This window comes from Rousettus aegyptiacus, unplaced genomic scaffold (genome assembly GCF_014176215.1).
Source record: "Rousettus aegyptiacus isolate mRouAeg1 unplaced genomic scaffold, mRouAeg1.p scaffold_m13_p_9, whole genome shotgun sequence".
Lineage (NCBI taxonomy): Eukaryota > Metazoa > Chordata > Mammalia > Chiroptera > Pteropodidae > Rousettus > Rousettus aegyptiacus.
Window position 1 is genome coordinate 28,448,922 of NW_023416312.1, and position 24,990 is coordinate 28,473,911.

The window sequence follows — 24,990 nt, forward strand, 5'->3', positions numbered from 1 at the left end:
AGGACAATCTGGGGCCATGATGAATCAATATAAAAAAAAAAACCATGTCTGAACACAAACAATAACATGGACATTGTTTAAACAAAAACGATCAAACATCCCTCAATCCTGGCTAATGTGAATGACCACTGCTTTACTAACTACAGTGTTAGCCTGCTTCATCCCTCCTGCCCTATGGATAAGACTTATTGAGATGTGGAATCATAGATTTACCACCGCCTCCTGACGGCATCCAATCAAGAGTAAAACCCTGCTTCCTTCAACTCTCCCCCCAATAACAAGCCTCAATCCTCTAAGAAGTCCCCTCTTACTGAGACCCCTCATATTGCTCCATGGTGTGCTTTCTCCCTTGTTGCAATGGACAATAAACTCAACTTGTTTAAATATAGGTGTGTTCCTGGTGGTTTTTAGCTGGTGGATACTGACACTACTAATCAAGGAGCCCACATTGCATGTAGTTGTCTTGTCTCTTTAGTACTCTCCAATCTGTGATAATTCATTAATTTTTCTTTGTCTTTCATATTCAGTTGCAGGATGTTCCTCAATTTGTCTGATGTTATCTCATGATTCAGTTGAGGTTTTGTATTTTGGGCAAGAGTACCACAGAAGATGCTGTACCCTTCTCAGTGCATGATATCAGGGGGAACACAATGGCCATATGATTTATCTCTGTTGATGTTGATGTCAATCACTTGGTTAAGGTTATGTCTGCCAGGTTTCTTCATTATGAAGTTACTGTTTTCCCCTTCATAATTAGGAAGTATCTTGTTGCAAGATAACTTTGAGACTATGCAAATGTCCTGTTTCTCATGATTTCATCTACTAGTTTTAGCTCCCATTGATGATTTTTGCCTGCAACAATTATTGCTGCGTTGTTTGCCAAGTGATGATTTTTCATTCCCATCATTCCATCTACATTTATTAATTAGGATTTTACTGTAGGAAGAGCTCTTGCCTCCCTCATTTATTTTCTTATTCGATTATTTTTTTATGTCAGTATGCTCTCATAAGAATTTATATTATTCTGTGAGTTATAACCCGTTACTACCATTGTTTATTTTATAGCTCAAATTGTCCCACAATTGGCTATTATGAGGCTCTTCGAATTGGCTCCCATGTCCTTTCAACATGCTTCTGAAGTTTTCTGAACACTTCCTTCTTTTCTGGCAACGCAAAATTACTCTGGGCTCATCTAGTACTTTCTCAGTCCTAGTCTGAGAATCAGCCATTTTCCCAAAGAGTTCTGTTTTTTTTTTTTTTTTTTTATTGGAGAAACCAAGACCTGGGCACTAGGTACTAAGGTGTCACTGCTTGTAGGCCCTCTCAGAGACAGAGCTAGAAATATATTTCTACATATTCACATCTATTTCTATATCTATCTGTATATATCTCAAAAATCCCAAGTGCAGAGTGATACCTTCAATTCTAGTTGAATACCACAGGATTCAATTTTGTTTTCTCTCTTTCTTTACTTGTAATCTCTTTCTCAAACAATGAGAGAAGCCTTTCTCTCATTATCCACAATATATTTATTTACTTACTTGCCCAACACTTAAAGTGGTTTTGGAATTGCTAACCCAGATTCCCATGGGAAAAATATTTATTAACTAGAGCACAGTTTTTGTCTATGTATTTTTTTTAATTGCAGTGAAATTCACATGACATAAAATTATCCATTTTAGTGTATGTACAGTCGTTTTTGTCTTTAGCCTTATACTACATAGTCAAAATGCTCCCTTTCCAAGTTACTTCAGTTAGTTCTTCAGTGTAGTTATCTTATTTATTTGTAATTCAGTTAGATCCATTTGTTGTTGTTTGTATTTAATTTTAGTTTGACCCATGTCCTGGTAGATCTTAATTATTTATTTGTGGATATGCGAGACATTCCTATGATTCTAAGAGTCAGATTCATACAAAAAATTATACTCAGACAAGTGTCAGTAACTCCTCATCCCTATTATGCCATTTCTATCCTTCCCTTATTTCCACCTGTTCTCACTCATCCCCTATAAATAACCAATCTTAATGAGCTTCTGGTTTATTATCCCCCTTTCTCTTCCTCTCTCTCTCTCATTTTATATATATATATATATATATATATATATATAAAATATATTACATATATTATATATGTATACACATATGTATATCATCACAAGTGAGCAGATGCATAAATGTTTTCTTATATTGCCTTCTTTCTTACACGAAAGGTAGCATCCTATAGATACCTTCATGTGTTTTGCTCTTTTTTTATTACCTAGCAGTATATCCCGAAAATCATTCCATGTCAGTTCATAGAGATCTTCCTTATTCATTTGTAGAGCTGTACAGAACTCCATTGTGTGGATGTATCACAGTTTATTCAACCACTCTTCCATGTTCAGGTATTTAGATTGTTCCTAGCATTTACAGCTACAAACAATGCTTCAATAAATAACTTTAATGCACTGACTTTTTCAAGAGAGACTAGCACAAGATCTGAAGGCAGACATTTCTGCTTCCAGAGCCACTGCTTCCTCTGCATTGCCACACTGCCTCTCCAGTCACAGTCTAGGTCTGAGACTATGCCCTCATCACCATAGTGGAACAGGGGTGCTCCCCTCCTTGTCTGCTTCTACAGAGAGCTCCTTTTGGTGGGGCACTTGAACTGGTTGCCCAGATGCCCTTTTCTGGCCAAGTCCTCTAAGTTGCCTTCTTGAAGGGTCATTATATCTGCAAATTCAAGGACTCCTGCCTGGGTGTTGACTCTCCTACATAGCTCACAACCACAACTTTACTTAAGAATGCCATAAAGAGTTGTGGGTAGGCCAGAGTATAGCTGTGTGTGCATGAGCCAAGATGTGCCAATATATGTGGATAATAGGTCCAAAATGTCCAAAAAGCTAGTTCACCACCAACGGGCAGTGAATGTGAAGTGTACAATGGGCCAACATGGCTTTCTCATTTCCCTACAATACTGAATGCAGATGGACTTCCCAAGGCCTCTAACACTACCTGCTTGAAGAAGATTCCCTCTTAACTTGGTGGAGAACCAGGCTGGGGAGGCAAGTGTAGTGACTGCCCAGCTGCCATTCATGATCAACCCAGAGTCTGGATTATAGGAGGAAAGAAAATGGCCTACATCAGACTGTCTAGCAGCCTGTGGTATCCTGGTGCTTCCTCTGGGCTGCAGTAGTGCTTTAGGGCATGCATCAGGGTCCTTCCCAAGAGACGACAGCACTTACCTTGGCTGGGTGAGGTCTCTTTCTGCTGGGTGACCCTCTGCTCTTGCCCTACATTTGCCTTCAAATACAGCATGCTCATGTGCCAAGCTCTTGAGGGACATTGTATTGTTTAAACAGGACAATAACCCCAAGAGGATTAATCATTTTTTCCCCATTTTATTGATGAGGAAAGTGAGGCTCAGAGAGGTTCAGCAACTTGCCCAAGGTTACACAGTAGCCAACAGAGTCATAATTTGAAAACAAGTCTGTCTGATTCCAGGGCTCTAGATCTTTCAAAGAAAAACACATACACACAAATCCAACAAAGTATCTTAACTCTGGAGAAAACATTCAGGCTCATAGAATCACTTAGAAGCAGAAGTCAGATGCTATAGGGGAAGACCAACAAAGCAGGACACTTAAAAATTGTTACTTTGAGCAAATCACTTGAACTCGTTTCCTCATTTGAAAACTGGGACTTGTCCCCAGTGCTGCTGTTATGCCTGCTTGGTAGCTGCAGCTGGTGGGGTCTAGTCTCATAGTTCAGTTCCTTTGCCATGGTGGTTGTTAAATATATATCATCTCTGGTCTCACACCTACTCCCCTTGGGTGTGGAAGTCAAGTTAGATCCCAGTAAACTCCAAGAACACTCTATGCAGAGGTTAAGGTATATTAATATTCTCAGGCACCCAGGGCCGGCTACATGGGTATGCAATATATGCAGTCCCACAGGGTCTGTGCTTAGTTTAACGCTCTGCTGTCCCCATCTTGCAATTCTTAATAACAGAAGGCCCCAATGTTCATTTTTCCCTAGTCCCACAAATTATGTAGCCAGTTCTGTGGACAAAAAGACAGTGGTCGGCAAAACTCAGAAAAATACTCTAATGTGTTTAATCAGATTCCAGGGGACTGAGAATATACTGTGAAAAATTCTGGTTGAAGCTTCTTGAGTGTTGACTCACCTGTCTCCTGATTGTTGAGGGCAAAGAGCTGTTTTCAAGGAAGTGGGTGTGTTGTGTATTTAACCAGCATGGTGTCTTAGCCTCTTTGGGCTACTAGAACAAAATACCACCAACTGGGTGGCTTACAAGCAACACACATTTATTTCTCACAGTTCTGGAGGCTGGGAAGTCCAAGATTAAGGCATTGGCACATTCAGAGTCTGATGAGGGCCCATTTCTCGGTTCATAGCCTGCACCTTCTCAATGTGTCCTCACATGGAAGAAGGAGCCAGAGAGCTCTTTGAGACCTCTTTTATAAAAGCACTAATCCCATTTATCAGAGCTCCACCCTCTTGAGCTAATTATCTCCTTAAGGTCCTATCTCTGAATACCTTCACCTTAAGGGTTAGAATTTCAATATAGGAATTTAGGGGTGACACATTTAGTGTATAGCACATGGTATGTGGAAAACAGCAAGCAAAAAGGGCTTAAGAAGGCGATCATTATCCTTAGCAAGAACATTTTCCGAGCACCTGTCTGTGTCCAGCCCTGTGCCAGTTGCCTTGGGAACACAAGCCCCACCCCCACCTCCTACCCAATGTTATTACCATCCTCAAGGATCTCCCAATTTGATGGAAAGGTATACCTCTTGGGGTTGGCCTCAAATGGGACACAGACCTATGGTTCAGAGGTACAGAGATGGAGTTTAGAAAAGATTCTGGAGGTTGCACTGTCAGGAAAAGATTCCTGTCAAGGTAGGAACTCAGAAAGGGTTTTAAATGATGCACAGGATTTAGCCAGTGGAGGAATGGAACCATCCAAGCCTCAGCCCTGATTATAGATGCTAACACACTCCTTCATGTTGGGTCTGGCTTTTTAATCCATCATAACAGACTGGAGTTGGAGAACACTGCAGATTAGGTTCTCTGAAAGCAGACACTAAGATAGAATTTGGGGTGTGTGTTCATTTCCTGTGGCTACTATAACAAATTACTACAGAGTGTGTGGCTTGAAACAATATGCATTAATCCTCTCACAGTTCTGAAGGCCAGAAGTCTAAGATCGGTTTCGCTGGGCTGACAACAAGGTGTCCAGGCATCCAGGACATGGTTCTGTCTGTGTGTGCCCTTAGCCTGCAGTCTTCTTACCCTAGGGTGATGTGAGGATTTTGGCAAAAGGACTAGTGCAGGGGCACAGGGAGCAGGAAGGAGGATTTCTTGTCTGTTTAAGGTGTTACTTTGCAGTGGGCTTCACCTTCCCAAAACCTTCTCTTCACTCCAGCCTCTTGACCTCCATGGTTCTGTTTCATTCACCCTGCCTGTGCACAATTTTGGAACATACTTTATAACCACCTGGGCTGGGGGAAAGAACCATATGTCTCTGGCCCTTCCAATCTGTGCCTTCTTTCACTAACTTGGGAGTCTGGTGGAGAATAGAGGAAACTTGGGCTCACAGTTTGAGTGAGTGTTCACTACCCCCGGGCTCTTCCATGATGTCCCAGCCAGTGGGGCAATCATACCATGTTGCACAACTGCCTTCTGGTCATTGGAACATTCCTTAGTCCCTGGGAAATTAATGTGCATTTTTTCTAATGTCTAAAATGGATCTGCTTCTTTCAACTTTGCAACAATTTCACCTGGGACTGGAGAGCCAAGGATGTTGTCCCCAGAGATCAGCTAGGCTCCAAACCCTCAGAACTTATCATTATACTTGCAGTCTGGGTAGCGGTAGGCAAATCTGGGGTCACATGTTCTCAGGAGTCTCAAGATGTCCTTCAGTTGGCTGGCAGCCCCGAGGACTTCAGGGTCTGGGCGGGTTCCCGCCCCACACTGAGCGAGGAGGACATCTATCCGCTCCTGCACCAGGGAGGGGAACTTCCCCTGGAGAAGTCGAGGCAACACCTGCTGACACACCAGTACTAGGCTCCGCTTCTCAGGGATGGTGTCACAAGAGGGCAGTTTGGCCTGACAATCAGCAACCAGGCAGCTAAAGATGTCTTTATTCTCTCCTGCCATGGTGGATGCTTGGCTGCCTAGAAGAGAAGTAGGAAATGTTGCACACCCTACAACCTGTTCTCCTTGGGAGAGGTGCCACTAATTAGAATTGCTGGGCAAAGTGGTTTAGTCTCCTAGCATCGCCGGGAGATTTAGGGTTGAGGGACAGCATGGCCCCTGCTGAGAACAACATGGGAAGAACTCTCTCTGCTACAATAGAATGAGGCCTGGGCATGGAAATTGCACTTAGCTCTAGCAGAATTTGGGCTTACAATTGTAGGGCTCACCTCCATATTGTGATTCTTCCATTCTTATTACTGAATCAGGGAACTAAGGAAATTACTAGGACAACTTTCACTTGCATTTTTTAAATACAAAGTTGGGAGAAAGCACAGGTAATCCATAATATACATTCAATGGGTTGTCATGGGACTTGACATTCAGTGATTTACATATCCCAAATATTCAACAATCAGCCTCATTTTTGCTAGTAAAGGCAAACTGGTAAATGAATAAGTGTGATTTAATTGGTCTATCTTTATAGGGCCTTTTTCATATAAAGAATCCTCTGTCCTATTATTGGGCTCAGAACATTTGGTCATGGTTAAAGATTGGGATGTTCAAAGGGCTCTGGAACCCCAGATGACTGTGTACGCAGTGAGAAACATGATTCACTCATATACCTCATGTGGTGCCATGCTTTTAAATTTCAAACTTTATAAAAAGCAAAGGTGCCAAAATGGATTGCAAACTGTACGAATGAGTCAGCCAGATAGTTAAGTTTCAGATAAAGGCTAAAAACATCTGATGAGAGAGGTGCTGAGGGGGAGATTGATATAGAGGTGGTATAAATGAGGAGGGGCAGGTCAGGTCCTCAGGCCATAGAAATCGAATTGGACTACAGCAGTGCCTTTGGGGCCAAGCCATGATGTAAAATACCCTCCATGGACAAGGTCAATGTCACTTCCCATTTGGAGATAGAATTGGAGCAGAGACGCTAAAGGGGGAGAGGAGCGTTTGACATGAATTTGGGCTGTTCTCGTCATGACACATGGAGACTGTAACAGCCCAGTGGTGCTACTCCCTGTCACCCCAACAAGCTCCTGTCACCCTGACTTCCCCTCTGACAGCTGCTCAGCCAGGCCCATGCTGTGTACCTTCCTGCTTGTCGATGACGCCCAGAGCACTGGCATCCCTGATGAACAGATGCCCGTTGTTAAAGATGCCAAACATGGTGGCATCCACATGGGTAAAGTAGAGGAAGTAGTTCAAATCGTTGCTTCTCAGAGACTCCAGGACCCCAAGGAGCTGGTAGGCCAGGTCGGCTGCCTGGTCTGGGGGTGCACCATAGAATTCCTGCAGTGGGCTGGTGCTGGTGCTGACCAGGAATCGGCCACAGGAACCCAGGTACTTGGGTAGTGGCCACCCCTCAGCGCCAGGGAAGATCTGTCAAGCAGGGAGGAAGAGGAGGTATTAGAGGAATGAAGAGAAAAAACAGAGACAGCTCCCTTGCTTCCTCCATCCTTCCCCCTACCCCACGTCTCTCAGTGCAAGCACACAGAAAGATCAGCTTTAAACAGGCACCCTTCTTCTCAAAACATGTCAGCAAAGTGTTCCTCTAATTTTTCTATACCTCTTGGAACAAAGCAACACTTCCTCTGTCCCCCACTCCAGTTTTTAGATGAAGAGATTTAGAAAAGGGAGCTCTTATTTCCATGTAGTGGATGCATTTCCACAGAGTGTCCCCAAGTGAGATATGAGAATGTTAAAGCACTTGCCAGGGTTTTAGAAAAGATTCAGATTCAAGGGAATATATTTATTTTAAGAGTTGTATAGTTGAAAAAAATATTACTAGTATTTGAGATTTTGCAGATATCGCTGCATAGGAGGAGGCCAAGGAGAGAAAAACAGGGCCAACTTAAGGCTGATTTAGGAAAACTATTCTTAAAATTAACAGTATAGGCACAAGGTTCTGTGATAGGCCAAAAATCATGAAGGCTCCTCTTGGGTGACACAAGTTTTGGGAACCACTGCACAAGCCCAGAGTTTCTCTCCTCTATCCTCTCTCCAGTCTTGTTGATCAGTTTATCCTCAGGCTCTAGTGCACCCTCATTTGACCATTCCCATGTTGTTGAGCATTTAGATTACTTGCAGTCTACAGCCAGGCCACACCGAATAAGCCCGATCATGTGTGATTGCGGAGGCTAAGCAGGGCCAGGCCTGGTTAGTACTTGGATGGGAGACCACCTCAGAAGATTAGGTACTGTAGGCATAAAAAATAAAAAAAAATAAGGGATTGTACGCTGACAAGGTCCTTGCAATCTGTGAGGTCAACCAACGGTTGCCTTGCCTGAAAAAAAAAAGTTACTTGCAGTTTATTTTCTCCTTTCCAACCACAGCCCCAAGGCACATCTGGGGGAGGAGGGGTCATTCTTTGGCTATTTCCCCACCTCCTCAGCTTGCTCATATCTTACTTATCTTTGAGGCACAGATCAGAGTTGCCCTTCACAGAGCCCTTTCAGGCTGCAGTGATGATGACTGTTATCTCCATCTCATCCCTCCGGCTCCCACATGTCTTTCCTCTACAGCAACCACAGCACTTTCTCCAGCAGAAGCCAAAGTGTATTTACTGAATGCCATAAAGGCACTAACATGGTTTGGTGACCCCAAGGCATGCAGTAAATGGGAAAAGAGCTCAACCCAGGGCTGCCCCTTTCAGAATCTAAAGTGAACTCCTTCCCTGGAGGGGCTTTCTGGGGTCTCTGTGTACCTGTAGGAAGATGGGATGTGCATTGACAGCCAGTGTGTAGAGCAGACGCAGCTTGTCGCGATCCGTGAAGTGGTCCATGAAGATGCTACCAGCATCAGCCACCTCTGCATAGCGCCGGACCACGCGGTCCAGGAGTCGCTGTGACGGGCAGAGCAGAAGAGGGCTGGACAGGCCCTGCGAGGGAGGGTGAGAGAGACCGCAAAGGGTGCTGACCACTCATGGGGCACCTGCAAGACAGGGCTCTGGCAGGCTCTGATGGTGGGGGACACCTTGGGGTTAGGGGGCTCTGGGAGAGGAAAGGTCCCAGGCAGGGGAAGGAGAGCCAGGCTTAGTGCTACTGGGGGGCAGCGCGGGAGGGGGACAGAAAAGATCATAGAGGTGAGGAGGAGGAGGGCAAAAAACCCCTGGGGAGTAGGGCAGGAGGCAGCCAAGCAGGTTACCTGAGAGGGAGCAGCAGTGAGGGGCGAGGAGGACCCAGGAGCAGAGGAGAAGGGCCTGAGCTGTCCTGGGGACAGAGTAGGATGTCAAACCATCCTGGTTTACTTGAAACTGAGAGTTTCCTGGGATGTGGAGTTCTCAATGCTAAAGGTAGGAAACCAAGATGCTTGGTCACACTACCACAGAGCCACAGCTGGACCATGGCTTTGGGCAGAGTATGCTTCTGCTCCTAGATGAGGAGCAGAGCAGACTGGCAGAGAGAGGCCAGTGTGGATGTTTGTTGAACTACCACGACCTGGGCACCAGATGACCTCCTGGACTCCCCAGGGAAGGAGGGAGGCTGGTTGGAATTCTAAAGTGACTGGGCATGCTGGATTGTGACCGAGGTTGCCTGACAGTGTGTAGATGATGCTTTCCAATCCGCAGAGTAGTGGAGGCACAAGAGGTCATCTCAAAGAGAGAAAATTAAGAAAATGTCACACATCCCTAAAAATTCCAGTTTTATGCCTCTGTCAGTGTCCAATTCATGTGTTTTCCATCCTTTGGAAATGTTTATCAATGAGAAGAGAGCTAGAAAATGAGCTGTGTATTTCACATGCTCATTTAATCCTCTTGAAAGCCCCCATGAAGTAGGTACTGTTATGAGCCTCATTTTGCAACTGAGGAATTGGAAGTTTTCAAAATGTTGGTAAAGGTTGAAGGGTTGGATCTATGATTTGAACCCATTCCAGCCCATGGTATTCTGTTATAGCAGCTTGAGACAGAAACCAATTTGTTAAATTTTAATATTCATGCCCTTTCCTCTGTAATACATCCCATCTTGCCCCCAGCCCCATATGTTACTCAGGTGGAGACCATAGAAGATGACTTGAAAATATGAGAAGCTCTCTTTGCTTTCTATTGTCTTCCCTACACAACCTGAAATTCCATCATATTGATAACCAATGGTGGTAATGGAGGTAAGTTATTTCTTCTTCTCTTTCAAGAGCCAGCTCTTAAAATACCTCTGGGAGAGGTAGGATGCTAATTGGCCATAAAGACAACCATAATAATCTATAATAATTACTGCTTAGTATACAACAGGAACTGTTCAAAACTCCTTAAAGGTAATATATTCTTTCATTTACTCCTCGCAAGAATCCAATGAGGTAGGTATTATTATTGTTCCCAATTTATAGATGGCAATTTTGAGATTTAGAGAAATAGTGAGTTGCCCCAAGTCACACATACCTAGTATTTGTACCAAGACAGTAGACCAGGTGAGAGGTAGGTGGAGACAGGCAGGACCTGCATTCTTATCTTTACTAGGGACGTAACTGCACAATTAGCGGAGATCAGGGCACTCATACATTCATTCACCCACCAATGTTTATATCTACCAAAGACCAGAGTGTATTCTGGGCACTGAAAATACAAAGGGGGAACTAACAGGCTCTGTTCTCCCAGGGCCTGTTGGATGGGAAAGACCATCAAGTGTCTAGCAGTTACAATGTGGTGCAGGGAGAACCATGACTGGGGTGAGCCATGAGCCCATTATAACTTTTATAAGCCTCAGTACTTTTGCCTTCATGGGCTCCTTCCTCCATAAAAAAATATTTAAAATTATATTTTGCAACTGCATTGGTATGAAGACACATATATTGTTAATATTATATATTTAAACATTTTCCTAGACCTGAAAGTTTAGTTTTTTTTCTTCTAATTTTAAAATAAATCAAAACATTTTCATGGGTCCCTCAAAGGCTTGTTGGAAGACAGTAGAGTGAACCTGCAAAGAAGGTGGGAGGGGATTTTATACAAAGGGAGCAGGTCATGCAAAAGTCTTGAGACAAGAGAGAGTATGCTGGAAACTACAAGTAGGTAAGTACTCCTTGAAGGCAGAGTATCAATAGTGAGAGCGGACACAGAAGTTCAGATAGGAGGAACATTGGAGTCATTTTAAGGAATTTTTAACAAAGGAGTGATATGCTCAGATGTACATTTAGGAAAACACTTCTAGGTGCAGTGTGGAGAATAAATTCAAAGGAATGTAGCCAAGACTGCTAGTTACTGACCCTTGGGTTTTAGTGAGGTATATGGCTGCTTAGAAGAAAGATTCCTTTCTCAGCTTCCTTTGCAGCCAGATATGGTAATGTGACTAGGTATTGGTCCATGAGATACAAGTAGAAATTTCTGGGAGCGGTCCTTAAGGGGAGAGAATGTATTCTTTTTCACTCCTTCCTTCCTAGCTGGAATGTGGAAGTGATGGCTGATGTATAGGCAGCCATCTTGGACCAGGGTGTGTTAAGGGTTATGGAGCAGCAGAATGAAAGTAGCCAGGATTCCTGACAATCACAGAGGCAGTATATAAGTCCTGGATGGCTGTGTCAGTTTCTTTTATGTAAAAAAAGAAGTATATTTTGACCTTGTTTAAGTAAAATGTTATTTGAATTTTTTGTCACATGCAACTGAACCTAATCCTAAATGTCACAGGAGGAAAAGTGTAGGCAGGAATTGTAGTTAAGATGATCCAATGGTCCAGGTGTGTGATGACAGAATGAAAAAATTTGAAGATATTTTTGATAGTAGAATTTACAACTCTTGGAGATGAGCTGAATAGGGGAGCGGAACAAAGAAAAAAGAGACATCAGAGACAGTACCCCACATGAGGGTGAACATCAGAAATATCATTTGCCAAAGTGGTTTTAAAACATATTTATAAACTCTTTGACACTTGTGCCATCAAGGGGTAGAGTCTAATTCCGTCCTCTGGCTTCAGTGAACTCCCTACTAGTGACTAGAAGTTTTACAGTTGTGATGCTGCATGACTTCCGAGCCTCAACCATAAAAGATGATAGAACTTCTGCCTGGCTCTCTTTTGTACCCAGCCCCCATGCTGTAAGGAAGCTCAGGCCATACCTAGAGAAACCAAAATCTCTGGCTCTCACCCCAGCTGAGTGCCTAGGTGACAGCCAGTTCCAATTTGCCAGCCACATGACTGAGCCATCTTCGAAATAGCTCCTCCAGTGCCCTATTGAAACACCCCGGCTAATGCCTCTTGGAGGCCAGCGAGCCTTCCCTACCAAGCCTTGCCCAAATTGCATATTCATGAACAAAATCAATGATGGTGGTTGGTTTAGGCCACTAAGTTCTGAAATGGTTTGTTATACAGCAATAAACAACAATATATTTGCTGAGAGGGTTCTGGGCCACCTCTAGAACTATAGCTGGAAAAGTCTTTAAAACCACCTTGTACCCCAACCTCCCTTTATGGTGGAGGCAGCCTCTTCCTAAGGACCCACTCACGGAGTGGGGTTCCACATACTTCTGTTTGCGGTGCGCTGGCCAAGTGCAAACCCATAATTATATTGGCCAATGGCAAACACAATTGGGAAACTAAAGATTTTCAATTAAATAATGATTCATTTAAAAACCGAAGGCAGAGGCGGCAAAAAACCCTGGGCTAAACAATGTGGGAATCCTTTACTTGCATGGCTAGCAGTGAAGGGGTACAAATTTCAGGAATTTGGAAAGGAAACAGGGCAGAGAGAGAAGACCTCTGATCTCACCCCTTGAAACAACAATAAGCTGAACATCTAAAACTCAACAAAAAACACCCAAAATGCACACGAGTGCATCTGAGCATGGGATCTGTGAATAAGAGCTACCGAAAGTCAAAATCCTGGGTGTCGAGTGGTAGACTGGGAGAAATAAGGAAACTGCCTGTCACAGCTTCAGGAATTCCTTGTAGAGGGAGGGGAAGGAAAGGTGTGACAACTTCCCTGAACATCACTGCTTGGGAGAGTTTTTGAGTTTCACACCGCCAGAGGCAGGACCCAGTCATCAGGGCAGAAAGCAGAAAAGCCAGACAGCAGAAAAACAACAGTCGATTTTTACTGGCCGCAATTGCACAACTGAAGCTGAGCTGCAGCCCCCAAACTCCAACCCAGAGGGACGCTCCCCACGTACCCTCCAGCACTGATCACCACGAAGACCCAAGGGAATCTGAGCAAATGCTACCAAAGCTGTTGCTAACAATGACAGGGACTGAAACTGACAGTAGCGAGTGTGATTAAATATCTATCAGAAAACAAAAAGGCATTTTTAAGGCTTTATTTAAAGCAGAGATCCAAGAGGCTTAGACATCGCCTACTGGAAATGAAAAGAAAAGCATATTCTTCACACCAGGCTAAAGAGAAACCTTTATATAATAAATCTTCTTTCGGGGGGAAAAAAAAAGCAGAATACATTTCCATTAATGCCCAGGCGGAGAAATAGTCCATTAAACACAATGAACAACCAAGGTGACAAGGCATCTCAGAAAGAAAGAGAAAAATCTCCAGAAAATAAGCTTACAGACATAGAAATATGCAACTTAAATGACAGAATTCGATATGGTACTTCAGAAAAAACTCAGTGAGTTCCAAAACGAGTCACAGCAACAATTTCAGGAATTGCAAAGACAGCTAGATGAGCAGAGCAAGGAGATTGAAACCCTCAAAAAGAGCCAAATAGAACTTCTGGAGATAAATAACACACTGCAAAAGTTGAAAAATGAAATAACAAGCTTGAGAAATAGAGTCGACCTAATGCAAGAAAGGATCAGTGATATTGAAGACAGAAATCTAAAAATAAATCAGAAGAAAGAGAAGAGAAACCGAAGAATGAAAAAGAATGAAAGAGATATTCAAGAACTAGCTGATACCATCAGGAGAAGAAACATAAGAATGATGGGCATTATCAAAGGCAAGGAAAAGAAGCAGGGACTAGAAAGCATTTTTAGACAAATAATTGGTGAGAATTTCTCAATCTAAGGAATGAGCTGGAGCTTGGAATTCAAAGAATCAACAGAACATCCAATTATCTCAACCCAAAAAGGCCTTAACCGAGACACACTGTATTCAAATTATCAAAAGTCAACGACAAAGACAGAATTCTCAGGGCAGCCAGGGAGAAAAAATTGGTAACTTATGAAGATACACCCATTAGATTATCCCCTCAGTGCAAACCTTATGAGCCAGGAAGGAATGGAATCAAATATTTAAACAATTAAGTGAGAGGAACGACCGGCAAAGAATAATGTATCTAGATAAGGTCTCCTTCAGATGTGAAGGAGAAATTAAGACCTTTCCAGACATACAAAAATTGAGGGAATTCTCCACTACGAGGCCTGCACTGCGGGAGATACTGAAAAGGTGAGCCCAACTAAAACAAAATGACAAAAAAAGAAAGAAAACAGAATTAGGAATAAAGTGACTATCAGGCAAATAGAAGCAGAGGAGTGCAACTCTTCCCAAGAACAAGGCACTATAAGCTCAAATAATAACAAGAGAATTGCTAAGCGTGGTTGCATGATTGTAATGAACGTTCGACATACATAGGGACAAACTGAGATGACAATGACTGAAGAGGGGAAGATTCAAAGATTCAAATTCGCAAAGGGGAATGGAGATAAAGCATGCGCAGAAGAAAATGGATGACCGTATATATATATAACTATCCTGTACAAATTCATAATTGTAACCACACACCAAAGATACAGAACTCTGACATATATAACATAAAACAAGAAGAACCAGAGGCAAAACACACAAAGCCAACCAAAATGAAGGAAAGAGAAACACAAGGACAAGTAAGCAATGGAAACACCAAGCTACCAGAAAGCAAAAGATCAAGTGCTATAAGAAGACCTTATTTCAATAATCACACTAAATGTAAATAGAGTGAATTCACCAATAAAAAGGCACAGAGTTGCAGAATGGATCAAAAAACAAAACTCAACCACATGCTGCCTCCAGGAGACACATCTGAGCTCCAAAGACAAATATAGACTCAAAGTGAAAGGGTGGAAAATGATATTTCAAGCAAATGGCATTCAGACAAAAGCGGGAGTGGCGGTACTAAAATCATATTTAAAAGACTTCATAATAAAAAAGATAAAGAAAGATACTGCGGGACACTTTATAATGATAAAGGGAATGATGCACCAAGAAGACATAACACTTATTAATATCTATGCTCCCAATCAGGGAGCCCTGAAATATGTAAAGGAATTACTAACAGAACTAAAAGGAGAAGCAGACCAAAACACTGTATCGTACTAGGGGACCTAAATACCCCACTGTCGGATATGGACAGATCATCCAAACAGGTAATCAATAAGGAAATAACATCCTTAAATGACACGTTAGACCAACTGGACATAATTGACACATACAGAGCCTTCCATCTCAAAACAGCTGCTTATACATTCTTCTCTAGTGAACATGAAACATTCTCAAGAATAGACCACATACTGGGACACAAAGATAGCCTCGACAAATGTAACAGGCTTGAAATAATACGAACCATATTCTCTAATCATAGTGCTTTGAAACTAGCGATCAACCGCAAAAAGAAAGCAGGAAGAACTACGAATACATGGAGGTTAAACGACATGCTACTGAAGAATCACTGGGTCACAGAAGAAATAAAAAGAAAGACCAAGAGGTACATAAAAAAAGATGGATAATGATAGCACAACATATCGAAACTTTGGGGACGCAGCAACAGTGGTCATAAGAAGAAAGTTCATATCATTACAGGCCTATCTCCAAAAACAAGAACGAGCCCAAATAAACAACCTAAAGCTTTATCTTTGAAAACCAGAAAAGGAAGAACAAACAGAGCCTAAAGTCAGCAGAAGGAAAGAAATAATCAAAATTAGAGCAGAAATAAATGAAATCGAAAACAAACAAAAGAAAATAGAAAAAATAAAAATAAATGCAACAAAGAGCTGGTTCTTTCAGAAGGTTAATAAAATTGACAAACCCCTGGCTAGACTCACTGAAAAAAAAAAGAGAATGGACACAAATATACAAAATCTGGAACAAAAGAGGAAAAATTATGACTGACACCACAGAAATACAAAGGATCATACAAGAATACTATGAAAAAAGTATATAACACCAAATTTAATAACCTAGAAGAAATGGACCAGTACTTAGAAAAATGCAACCTTCCTAAACTGACTCAAGAGAAACTGGAAAATCTTAATAGACTGATCAGCAGTATGGAAATTTAAACAATCATCAAAAACCTACCAAAAGTAAGAGTCCAGACAAGATTGCTTCACCAATGAATTCTGTCAAACATTCAAAGAAGAATTAATACGTAGTCTCCTCAAACTCTTCCAAAAAATTTAAGAGGAGGCAATACTTCCCAACCCATTTTTTGAGGCAAATATCACTTTAATACCAAAACGTGGTAAAGTTAACACAAAAATAGAAAACTACAGACCAATACCGTTCATGAACACAGAAGCAAAAATCCTAAATAAGATACTAGCAAACTGAATGCAGCAACATATTAAAAAGATTATACACCACGACCAAGTGGACTTCATCCCAGTGACACAGGGATGGTTCGACATACGCAAATAAATTAATGTGATGCACCACATAACAAATTTAAAAATAAGAATCATATGATCATATCAATAGATGCAGAAAAAGCCTTCAACAAGATACAGCATCCATTTATGATCAAAACACTTAACAAAATTGGTATAGAAGGAAAGTACCCTAACATAATAAAGGCCATATATGACAAGCCCTCAGTCAACATTATACTTAATGGTGAAAAACTAAAAACTTTCCCTCTCAGATCAGGAACAAGGCAAGGCTGTCCCATTATAGCCACTGTTATTCAGTATAACATTGGCAGTCCTAGCGAGTGCAATCAGGCAAAAGAAAGATGTAAAAGGCATCCAAATAGGAAACGAAGAAGTCAAACTGTCACTATTTGTGGATGACATGATTTTCTATGTAGAAAACCCTAATGACTTCACAAGAACACTACTAGAAATAATAAACAAATATAATAAAGTTTCTGGATACAAAATCAATGTTCAAAAACCCATAGCGTTCCTATACTCTAATAATGAAGTGTCAGGAAAAGAAGTGGAAAAAATAATTCCTTTCGCGATTGCAACAAAAAGAATAAAATACCTAGGAATAAATTTAACAAAACATGTGAAGGACCTAGATAATGAACACTACAAGACCCTATTAAAAGAAATCAAAGTAGGTACAAAGAAATGGAAATATATTCCATGTCCTTGGATTAGAAGAATCAACATAGCTAAAATGAGCATATTACCTAAAGCATTATACGGGTTTAATGCAATCCTCATCAAAATCCCATCGGCTTTTTAAAAAGAAACAGAACAAAAAATCATCAGATTCGTATGGAAGCACAAAAAGTCCCAAATTGCCAAAGACACCCTGAGAAAAAAGAACGAGGCTGGAGGCATCACTCTGCCCAACTTCAAATTATACTACAAAGTGACAATAATCAAAACGGCATGGTATTGGCAGCAAAACAGACACATGGACCGGTGGAACAGAATTGAAAGTCCAGAAGTAAACCCATATTTATATGGGCAAATAATTTTTGACAAAAAAAAAGCCAAAAACATACAGTGGAGAAGGGAAAGCCTCTTCAATAAGTGGTGTTGGGAAAACTGGAAGGCCACCTTCAAAAGAATGAAACTAGACTGTTGTCTATCACCACACACCAATTAAGGACCTGAATATAAGACCTGAAACAATAAAATTCATAGAAGAAAACATGGGAACTAAACTCAAGGACCTTGGACTTAAAAAGGATTTTATGAATTTCACCTCAAAAGCAAGGGAAGTAAAAGAGAAAATAAATGAATGGGACTACATGAAACTAAAAAGTTTCTGCTCAGCAAAAGAATCCATCAACCAGGTAAAGAGGAATAACCATCCGAATGAAAAAATATATTTTCAAGCAACACCTCCTATTAAGGTCCTAATATCTGAAATATACAAAGAACTCATACAACTCAATAACGACAACAACAACGACAACCAAACAATCCAATCAAAAAATGGGCAGAGAATCTAAACGGACACTTCTCCCTAGAGGACATACAAATGGCCAATAAATATTTTAAAAAATTCTCAACATCGCTAGCTATTAGGGAAATGCAAATCAAAACCACAATGTGATACCATCTTACACCTGTTAGATAGCTATAATCAACAGGATAAGTAATAGCAAATACTGGAGAGGATGCAGAGAAAAAGGAACCCTCTTACACTGCTGGTAGGACTGCAAATTGGTACAGTCACTATGGAAAACAGTATGGAGGTTCTTTAAAAGACTAAGAATTGATCTACCATATGATCCAGCAATCCCTCTACTGGCTGTTTACCCCAAAGACTTGAAAACCCGTATCCAAAAAGATATTTGCACACCAATATTAAAAGCAGCATTATTCACAATGGCCAGGACATGGAAGCAACCGAAGTGTCCTAAAATAAACGATTGGCTAAAGAAGGTGTGGTACAGATATACAATGGAATGTTACTCAGCCATAAGAAGAGATGAAATACTTCCATTTGCAACATGGATGGACCTCGAGATAATCATGCTAAGCAAATGAAGCCAGACAGAAAAAGTTGAAAAATCACATGATATCACTTATATGTGGGATATAAACCTTAAAGCAACAAATGCACAGGACAAACTAACAGAGAATCACGGATATGGACTATAGACTAGTGGTTTCCAGAGGGTAGGGTGTGGGACAGGAGTGGGGAGGTAGATGGAGTAAAAGGGTCAAATATATGGGGGTAAGGGGAAAGTGAAGTGGATAAAGGAGATCAAATATATGGTAGGTGAAGGAAACTGTTTTGGGGGTGGTAAATATTCAATAGAATATACAGATGTCAAATTATAAGGTACACCTTAAAATTATATAATTGTAGTAACCAATGTTGCCTAAATAACCTTACATTTAAAAAAAATAAATAAAATAGAAGAAGAATAATTTAAGTTATAAATGACATTACTTACAGATTTATTATTATCTTAAATCTGCTTATCAGATTATAAGTAAGAGGTTTGTCATTTTGTAATACAAACTGGAATCCATTTATCATCTTTAGTGATCTATAAGAAGATAACATGGAATTGAAAGAAGGATTTCCTTGGAAATTTATAAGAACTTGGCAGTAAAATTGTTCAGGTTAATAAATAGAGACAAAAAAGTAAAAGATGGTCAATTTTTGTCTTCGCTTGTCCCTATTTGTTCTATAAAACTAAAAAAAAATCTGTATTTACTTAGTTCATTCAAAAATATAGGAGAAATATTAATTGGACAAATATTCTCCAAACATTAACTGGGTGGCTGCCCTTTGAAAGGTACCACACTAGTACTGGGGACATTAAGATCAACAAGACCCAGCCCTTATCCACAGTATTTTAGCATCTAGTAGCATCGATTATACAATGATGATGGTGGGTATCCTCTAAGACTTAAGGGACAAATAAAAATGAGTGAGAAGATTGGAGACCCATATGGCAGCAGTTAGGTATAAATGCCCTGAGACAAGGCATACTGGGGCCTTGGGAAACTACAAGGTCTTTATTGGGAACAATTTTAAGTTAAGCTTAGTGGTGGGAGAAATAAGGCTGTGGGAGTGGTGAGCAGGGGCCGTATCTTCTGGTGTATCTCAGAGTTGAAAGTCAATAACTAGAATGCAGAACTGCACTTAGCATTACTCCAGGTTATGGTTAAACCAGAGAAATCTGCACCTGGGGCAGTAATGGAAGTTATCCTGTGATCTTGTCACAGTGCAAATGAATATAGTACACAAACTAGTTGTTTTATGGACATTGTCTCCAAGGAATTTCTGATAAATAATAGTAATATTACTTTATGGTGCCAGCAGCTACTGACATTCTTTGTCTTGCTCTTAAGAGAACCAGAACCTACTTCATTCAAACGATATTTTTATGAAGTTGTCTTGAGTGTAATTGGTCAAACTCTATATAAGATCTAGATTTTCAGCGGGAGTAAAATGAGACAAAATAGGTGTGGTTTGAGTAGAAGGACAGCTGGGAGAAATGAAAAGAATTGGTCCTTACACAAAATCTAGGAGCTCTGAATTGCATTCAGCTAAAGAAAACTCTCACAAACTCAAATAATATATTCTGTATGTGAGAAGGTTTTCTTAGATTTTCTTGTTACTCAGCATTTTTAACTGATTTGGTATACCACATCCTAGAGCACTTCATATTCTCTGACATCTCCTGGATTAATAAATCCTGGATAAAAGAGTGGTAAGGTCTGGGGTCAAAAAAAATAGTAGCAGTAACTGCTAATCATTAAAGACTCATTGCATTCCAGGCAGTGTGTTAGTTGCTTAACAGTCAGCACATATATTCCAACAGTTCTATAGGTCAGGCTTATGAATCCCACTTCACAGATGAAGAAACTAAAGCTCAGAGAGCTTGGTAATATGCCCAAGTTCACATAGCTAGTATGTAGCAGAGTTAGGACTAGAACAGAAATTCTCTGGGACTCACATTGTTCCCACTCCTCCCAGCCTGAGTCAGACCTTTTGTCTCTTAATTATTTTCTCCCTACCACAAAATGTCTCTCAGGTGATAAAAAGAATGACCTTGCAGCCAAAGCACTGAAAATAGACCTAAAGAAGGAAGGTGAAAATGAGAAACACAATTTAGGGATTGTCTATGGGCTTTCTTTACCTAGGGTTTTGCTGCCCTTAGAGCCATGATTTTTTGATAGCTACCTCTGTCCAGGGGCCAGCATTTTTGTCAGCTCCAACTCTTTCTTATATTATAGCACCCTTCCCCTGGCTCTTACCCAGTGTGCCTTTCTGTTCAATTTTGGAACCTGACCTACTGACCAGCACTTGACTGTATCTTCCTCTAAGGTCAAGCCCTGCTCCCAGGGGAACAAATAGTCCAGAATCATCTGTCTTCCCCATGTCAGTATTCTAATTCCCTGCAGCCATCTCCTGGTTGCCTCGAACTATGGAATCTTTTTGATAGCAACAGCGTCTTCAATATAAAGTTTACTTTGGAGAGTAAATTTTAGACAAGTGGTCATCATCTATCAGCATTTTTACCCCACTCGAGGTGTTTCCCAAATAGGCCAATTAGTAGAATATGGTTTGGCACAGAACCTACTGGTTTTGGGGATGTAACTTATAGTGCTTGTAGTCCTAGCTAGTGAAATAAGGAAAGAAAATGCAATAAAAGATAGATATACCTGAAAAGAGAAATGAAACCAGTCATGTTTGCAGACATTATTATCCACCTACAAAATCTGAAGGAATCTATGAAAAAAGTAAAATGCCTCCTTGAGCTAAGAAGTGAGTTTGACAAGGTCGCAGGACACAAAGTAAGCATATACAAAGCAATTTCACTTCTATACACTAGGAATTAACATATGGACACCGTTATTAAAAATATTATGCCATTTATGATCACTTAAAAATGAGATACTTAGATGTGATTTTAACAAAATATGTACAGGATTTGAATGCTTATAAGTACTGATGTTGAAGCTCCGAAAGAGATCAAGGAAGATCTAAATAAATGAAGAAACATACAGTGTTCATGAATTGGAAGACTCAACACAGTAAAATGTCAATTCTCCCCCAAATGATACATAAATTAACTGTAATTCTGATACAAACACAACCAAGTTTATTCTAAAAGTTATATGGAAAGGTAAAGAAATGAGAATAGATAAAAGAATTTTGATGAAGAAGAGTAACATGGTAGGAATCAGGTTTTCAGATTTTAACACATTATATAGCCACAATAATCAAGGTTGTGTGGTATCCACAGAGGGATAGACACATGGATCAATGGAAGAGAACAGAGAACCAAGAAATAGATTCACATAAGTGTGCTCAAGTTACTTTTTTCAATTGCCAGGGTAATTCAATGCAAAAAATATAGTGTTTTAAATAAATGATACTGAAGAATTTGAACATTCATAGGCAAAAATTAACCCTGACTTAAGCTTAACATCATGTGCAAAAATTAACTCAAAACAGATCATGGACTTAAATGTGAACCATTAAACTATAAAACATTTAGAAAAGAAAAAAATTTCAGGATCTAGGGTTAAGCCAAGAGTTTTTAGACTTGACCTATAAAGCATGGTCCATAAAAGAAGAAAATTTATAAATTGGAACACACCAAAACTAAAATCTTTTACTCTGTAAAAGATCCTGTTAAGAATATGAAAAGAAAATTTATATACTATACGAAAATATTTGCAAACCATGTATCTGAAAAAAAAAGTAATATCTAGAATATATAAAAACCTTTCAAAACTCAACAGAAAAACAATCCAGTTAGAATAGGGAACAAAAGCATGAGCCAACATTTCACTGAAGATGTGCAGATGTCAAATAAGTACGTGCAAAGATATTCAAAATCATTAGCTATCAGAAAAATGCAAATTAAAACCACAATGAGATATTATCACATACTTATCAGAATAACTAAAAAAAATAGTGAGTAAATGCTGGTAAGGATGAAGAGAAACCAGATCACTCATACATTGCTAGTGGGTATGTAACTAGTACAGCTGCTCTCAGAAACAGTTTGACAGTTTATTATAAAACTAGATATACAACTATCATACAACCTGCCGATTACACTTTCACTTTCAAGGTGATGAAAATGTCCAGTACCTTGATTGTATCAATGTTAGTATACTGGTTTTGTTACTGTACAATGAGTTTGCAAGATGTTGCTATTTGGGGGAACTGTAATATTTCTGCTTCTCTGGTTAAACTCTGACTGATATGGAGGAAAAACACTAAATAAACAAAACAATAGAAAATAACAAGGTATTTAATTCAAGCTGTGTGTGAGATGTGTGTTGCTGGGAGTGGGGGAGCAGGGAGTCTATAAGGGAAATGTAGACTGACTTAGGTTAAAACTATCCCTCTTAGCTGAGATTGAGAACAGAAGAGAATAGGGGATGAGGGAGAGTTGGTGATTTGAGTTAGAGGTAGAGATGAGGAAGAGTGTAGTGGCTGAAGTCACTGTGGGCCACTTAAGACTATGCTGCCTGTCCAAGTGATATCCAATAGGTAGTAGAAAACATGGGTCTGGCTATCAGGAGAGGAGCCTGGCTGCAGATTAAGGTTGGCTGCACTAATAGAGGTCACTTAAAGCCCTAGGTTTGGGTAAAATCAAGTGATGTGTATATAGTTGTCTACATGCTAATGGATATCATCCTCCTAAAAACACAGTTGAAAAACAAACTTACACAAACCTTAGTAAATCCAGGGAAGAAGTTAAAAGGGGAAAGTACTCACCCAGAAATTGACCAAAGTTTTCCTGTGTTTCCTTAAGCACTATCTTTTAAGCATATACTTGTGTCTTTGCCTGTGTATTTGTGGCATATATATATATATATATATATATATATATATACATATATATATATGATTATAGGTCTCTTTTAGGACCTTTGATAATTTTTGTTGAAGGCTAAGCTTACAACCCCCACCAATACTCAGACACTTATCTACTGTAATTACTGTTTGTTTTAGGCATCTGGTAGCTCTCCAGTAACCTGAGTTCTCACCACATACAGAACAAGGGGCTGATTGCAAACCTGAGCACAAGTCTCTAGAGGCCAAGACTCTATCATGTATCCTGTATCTAACTAATAGATAGCAGTCACGAAAATTTAAATGTGAGACCTCTTATTCCAGCTGAAGCTTTCCCCAGAAATCCACTCCATGAACATAAGGAAGGCTGAACACTCTGGGTAAAGCGGGAACTGCAAGCCCAGAGTCCTGTCCACTCAGCCCCATCTCCCATCGCAGAGCAGTGGGCCTTGACACCGATGAGACTCTAGGGTGCCCTCTGGAAAGCTGGGAGAGCTTAGTGCTAGAAAACCTTGCCTCAGACATGGACTTCATCTACGGTTGCCAGCTGTCTTGAACACACAAGACATATACTATATGTGATTTTTTTTTCCGTATGTGATTTTGTCTTGCATTCTATATTGACTTTGTCAGGACACCCTAAATGTCCTGTATTCAGCTTTTTCAATAAGTTACACAAATTTAGTAGTTAAAACTATTTTTCAACCATAATGATTGGTGATTAAACTACTTACATAGAAAATTATACCTCCACAAGTACCAGTCTCTGTACCAGTTTGGCTGAGGGAAGATCAAGGGAGGAGGGGAAGATTTAGGATTTAAAAAAGGAAATATTCAAGAAAGAATATTCTTGACTATAGTTCCAAGCCATGAACAATTCACTACTATTAATTTCATGTAACTTCAAATCAGTATAATGAGACTGTCAGTGACTACCACTCTCCAATAACTAAGCTTCTGAAAGATACCAAGTCAACAATAGCGCCATGCTTCTGAAATTAGCCAATCAGTGATATTCCCACCCTTCTATTGGTCTTTAAAGTGAACCAATCAGAGACGTCTTCACATTTTCCAGACAGCATCCAATCAGCAAGTTCTTTGGTCCAGGAGCCATGCTTCTGAAAGTCAGTAGGTCAATTGCAGCCTTATTCTACTGACCACAGGAACACAGTTGAAAGTCTGCCTGTCCCTAAATGCTCTGCTTCTGAATATCCACCCATCCTTGAATCTCAAAGCTAACCGACTATATAGAACCTCATATAGGACAAGCTCCAGCTTTGTTGAGGAGGACCGGGCCTTACAAATACAATTCTCCCTTTAGGCAAACAGTAAATTCATGTATTTTCATCAAATATCAAGTTCAAATTATTCTTAGTTCACAAGTCCACAGCCCTTTCAACTATTCAATCCCTGTTTACAGAC

At 40.3% G+C, this 24,990-nt stretch overlaps 1 protein-coding gene across 1 annotated transcript in view; it reads right to left on the reverse strand.

Moving 5' to 3' along the window:
- Positions 1-5,767: 5,767 nt before the first annotated feature.
- Positions 5,768-24,990, reverse strand: part of DIPK2B (divergent protein kinase domain 2B) — a 60,687-nt gene continuing 41,464 nt past the window's right edge. The window contains exons 3-5 of the mRNA XM_016166667.2: positions 8,909-9,082; positions 7,296-7,584; positions 5,768-6,176 (exon numbers count right to left, since the gene is read on the reverse strand). Of these exons, the coding sequence (XP_016022153.2) occupies positions 5,836-6,176; positions 7,296-7,584; positions 8,909-9,082 (804 nt within the window). The 3' untranslated portion in view covers positions 5,768-5,835. The remainder of the gene's footprint in view (positions 6,177-7,295; positions 7,585-8,908; positions 9,083-24,990) is intronic.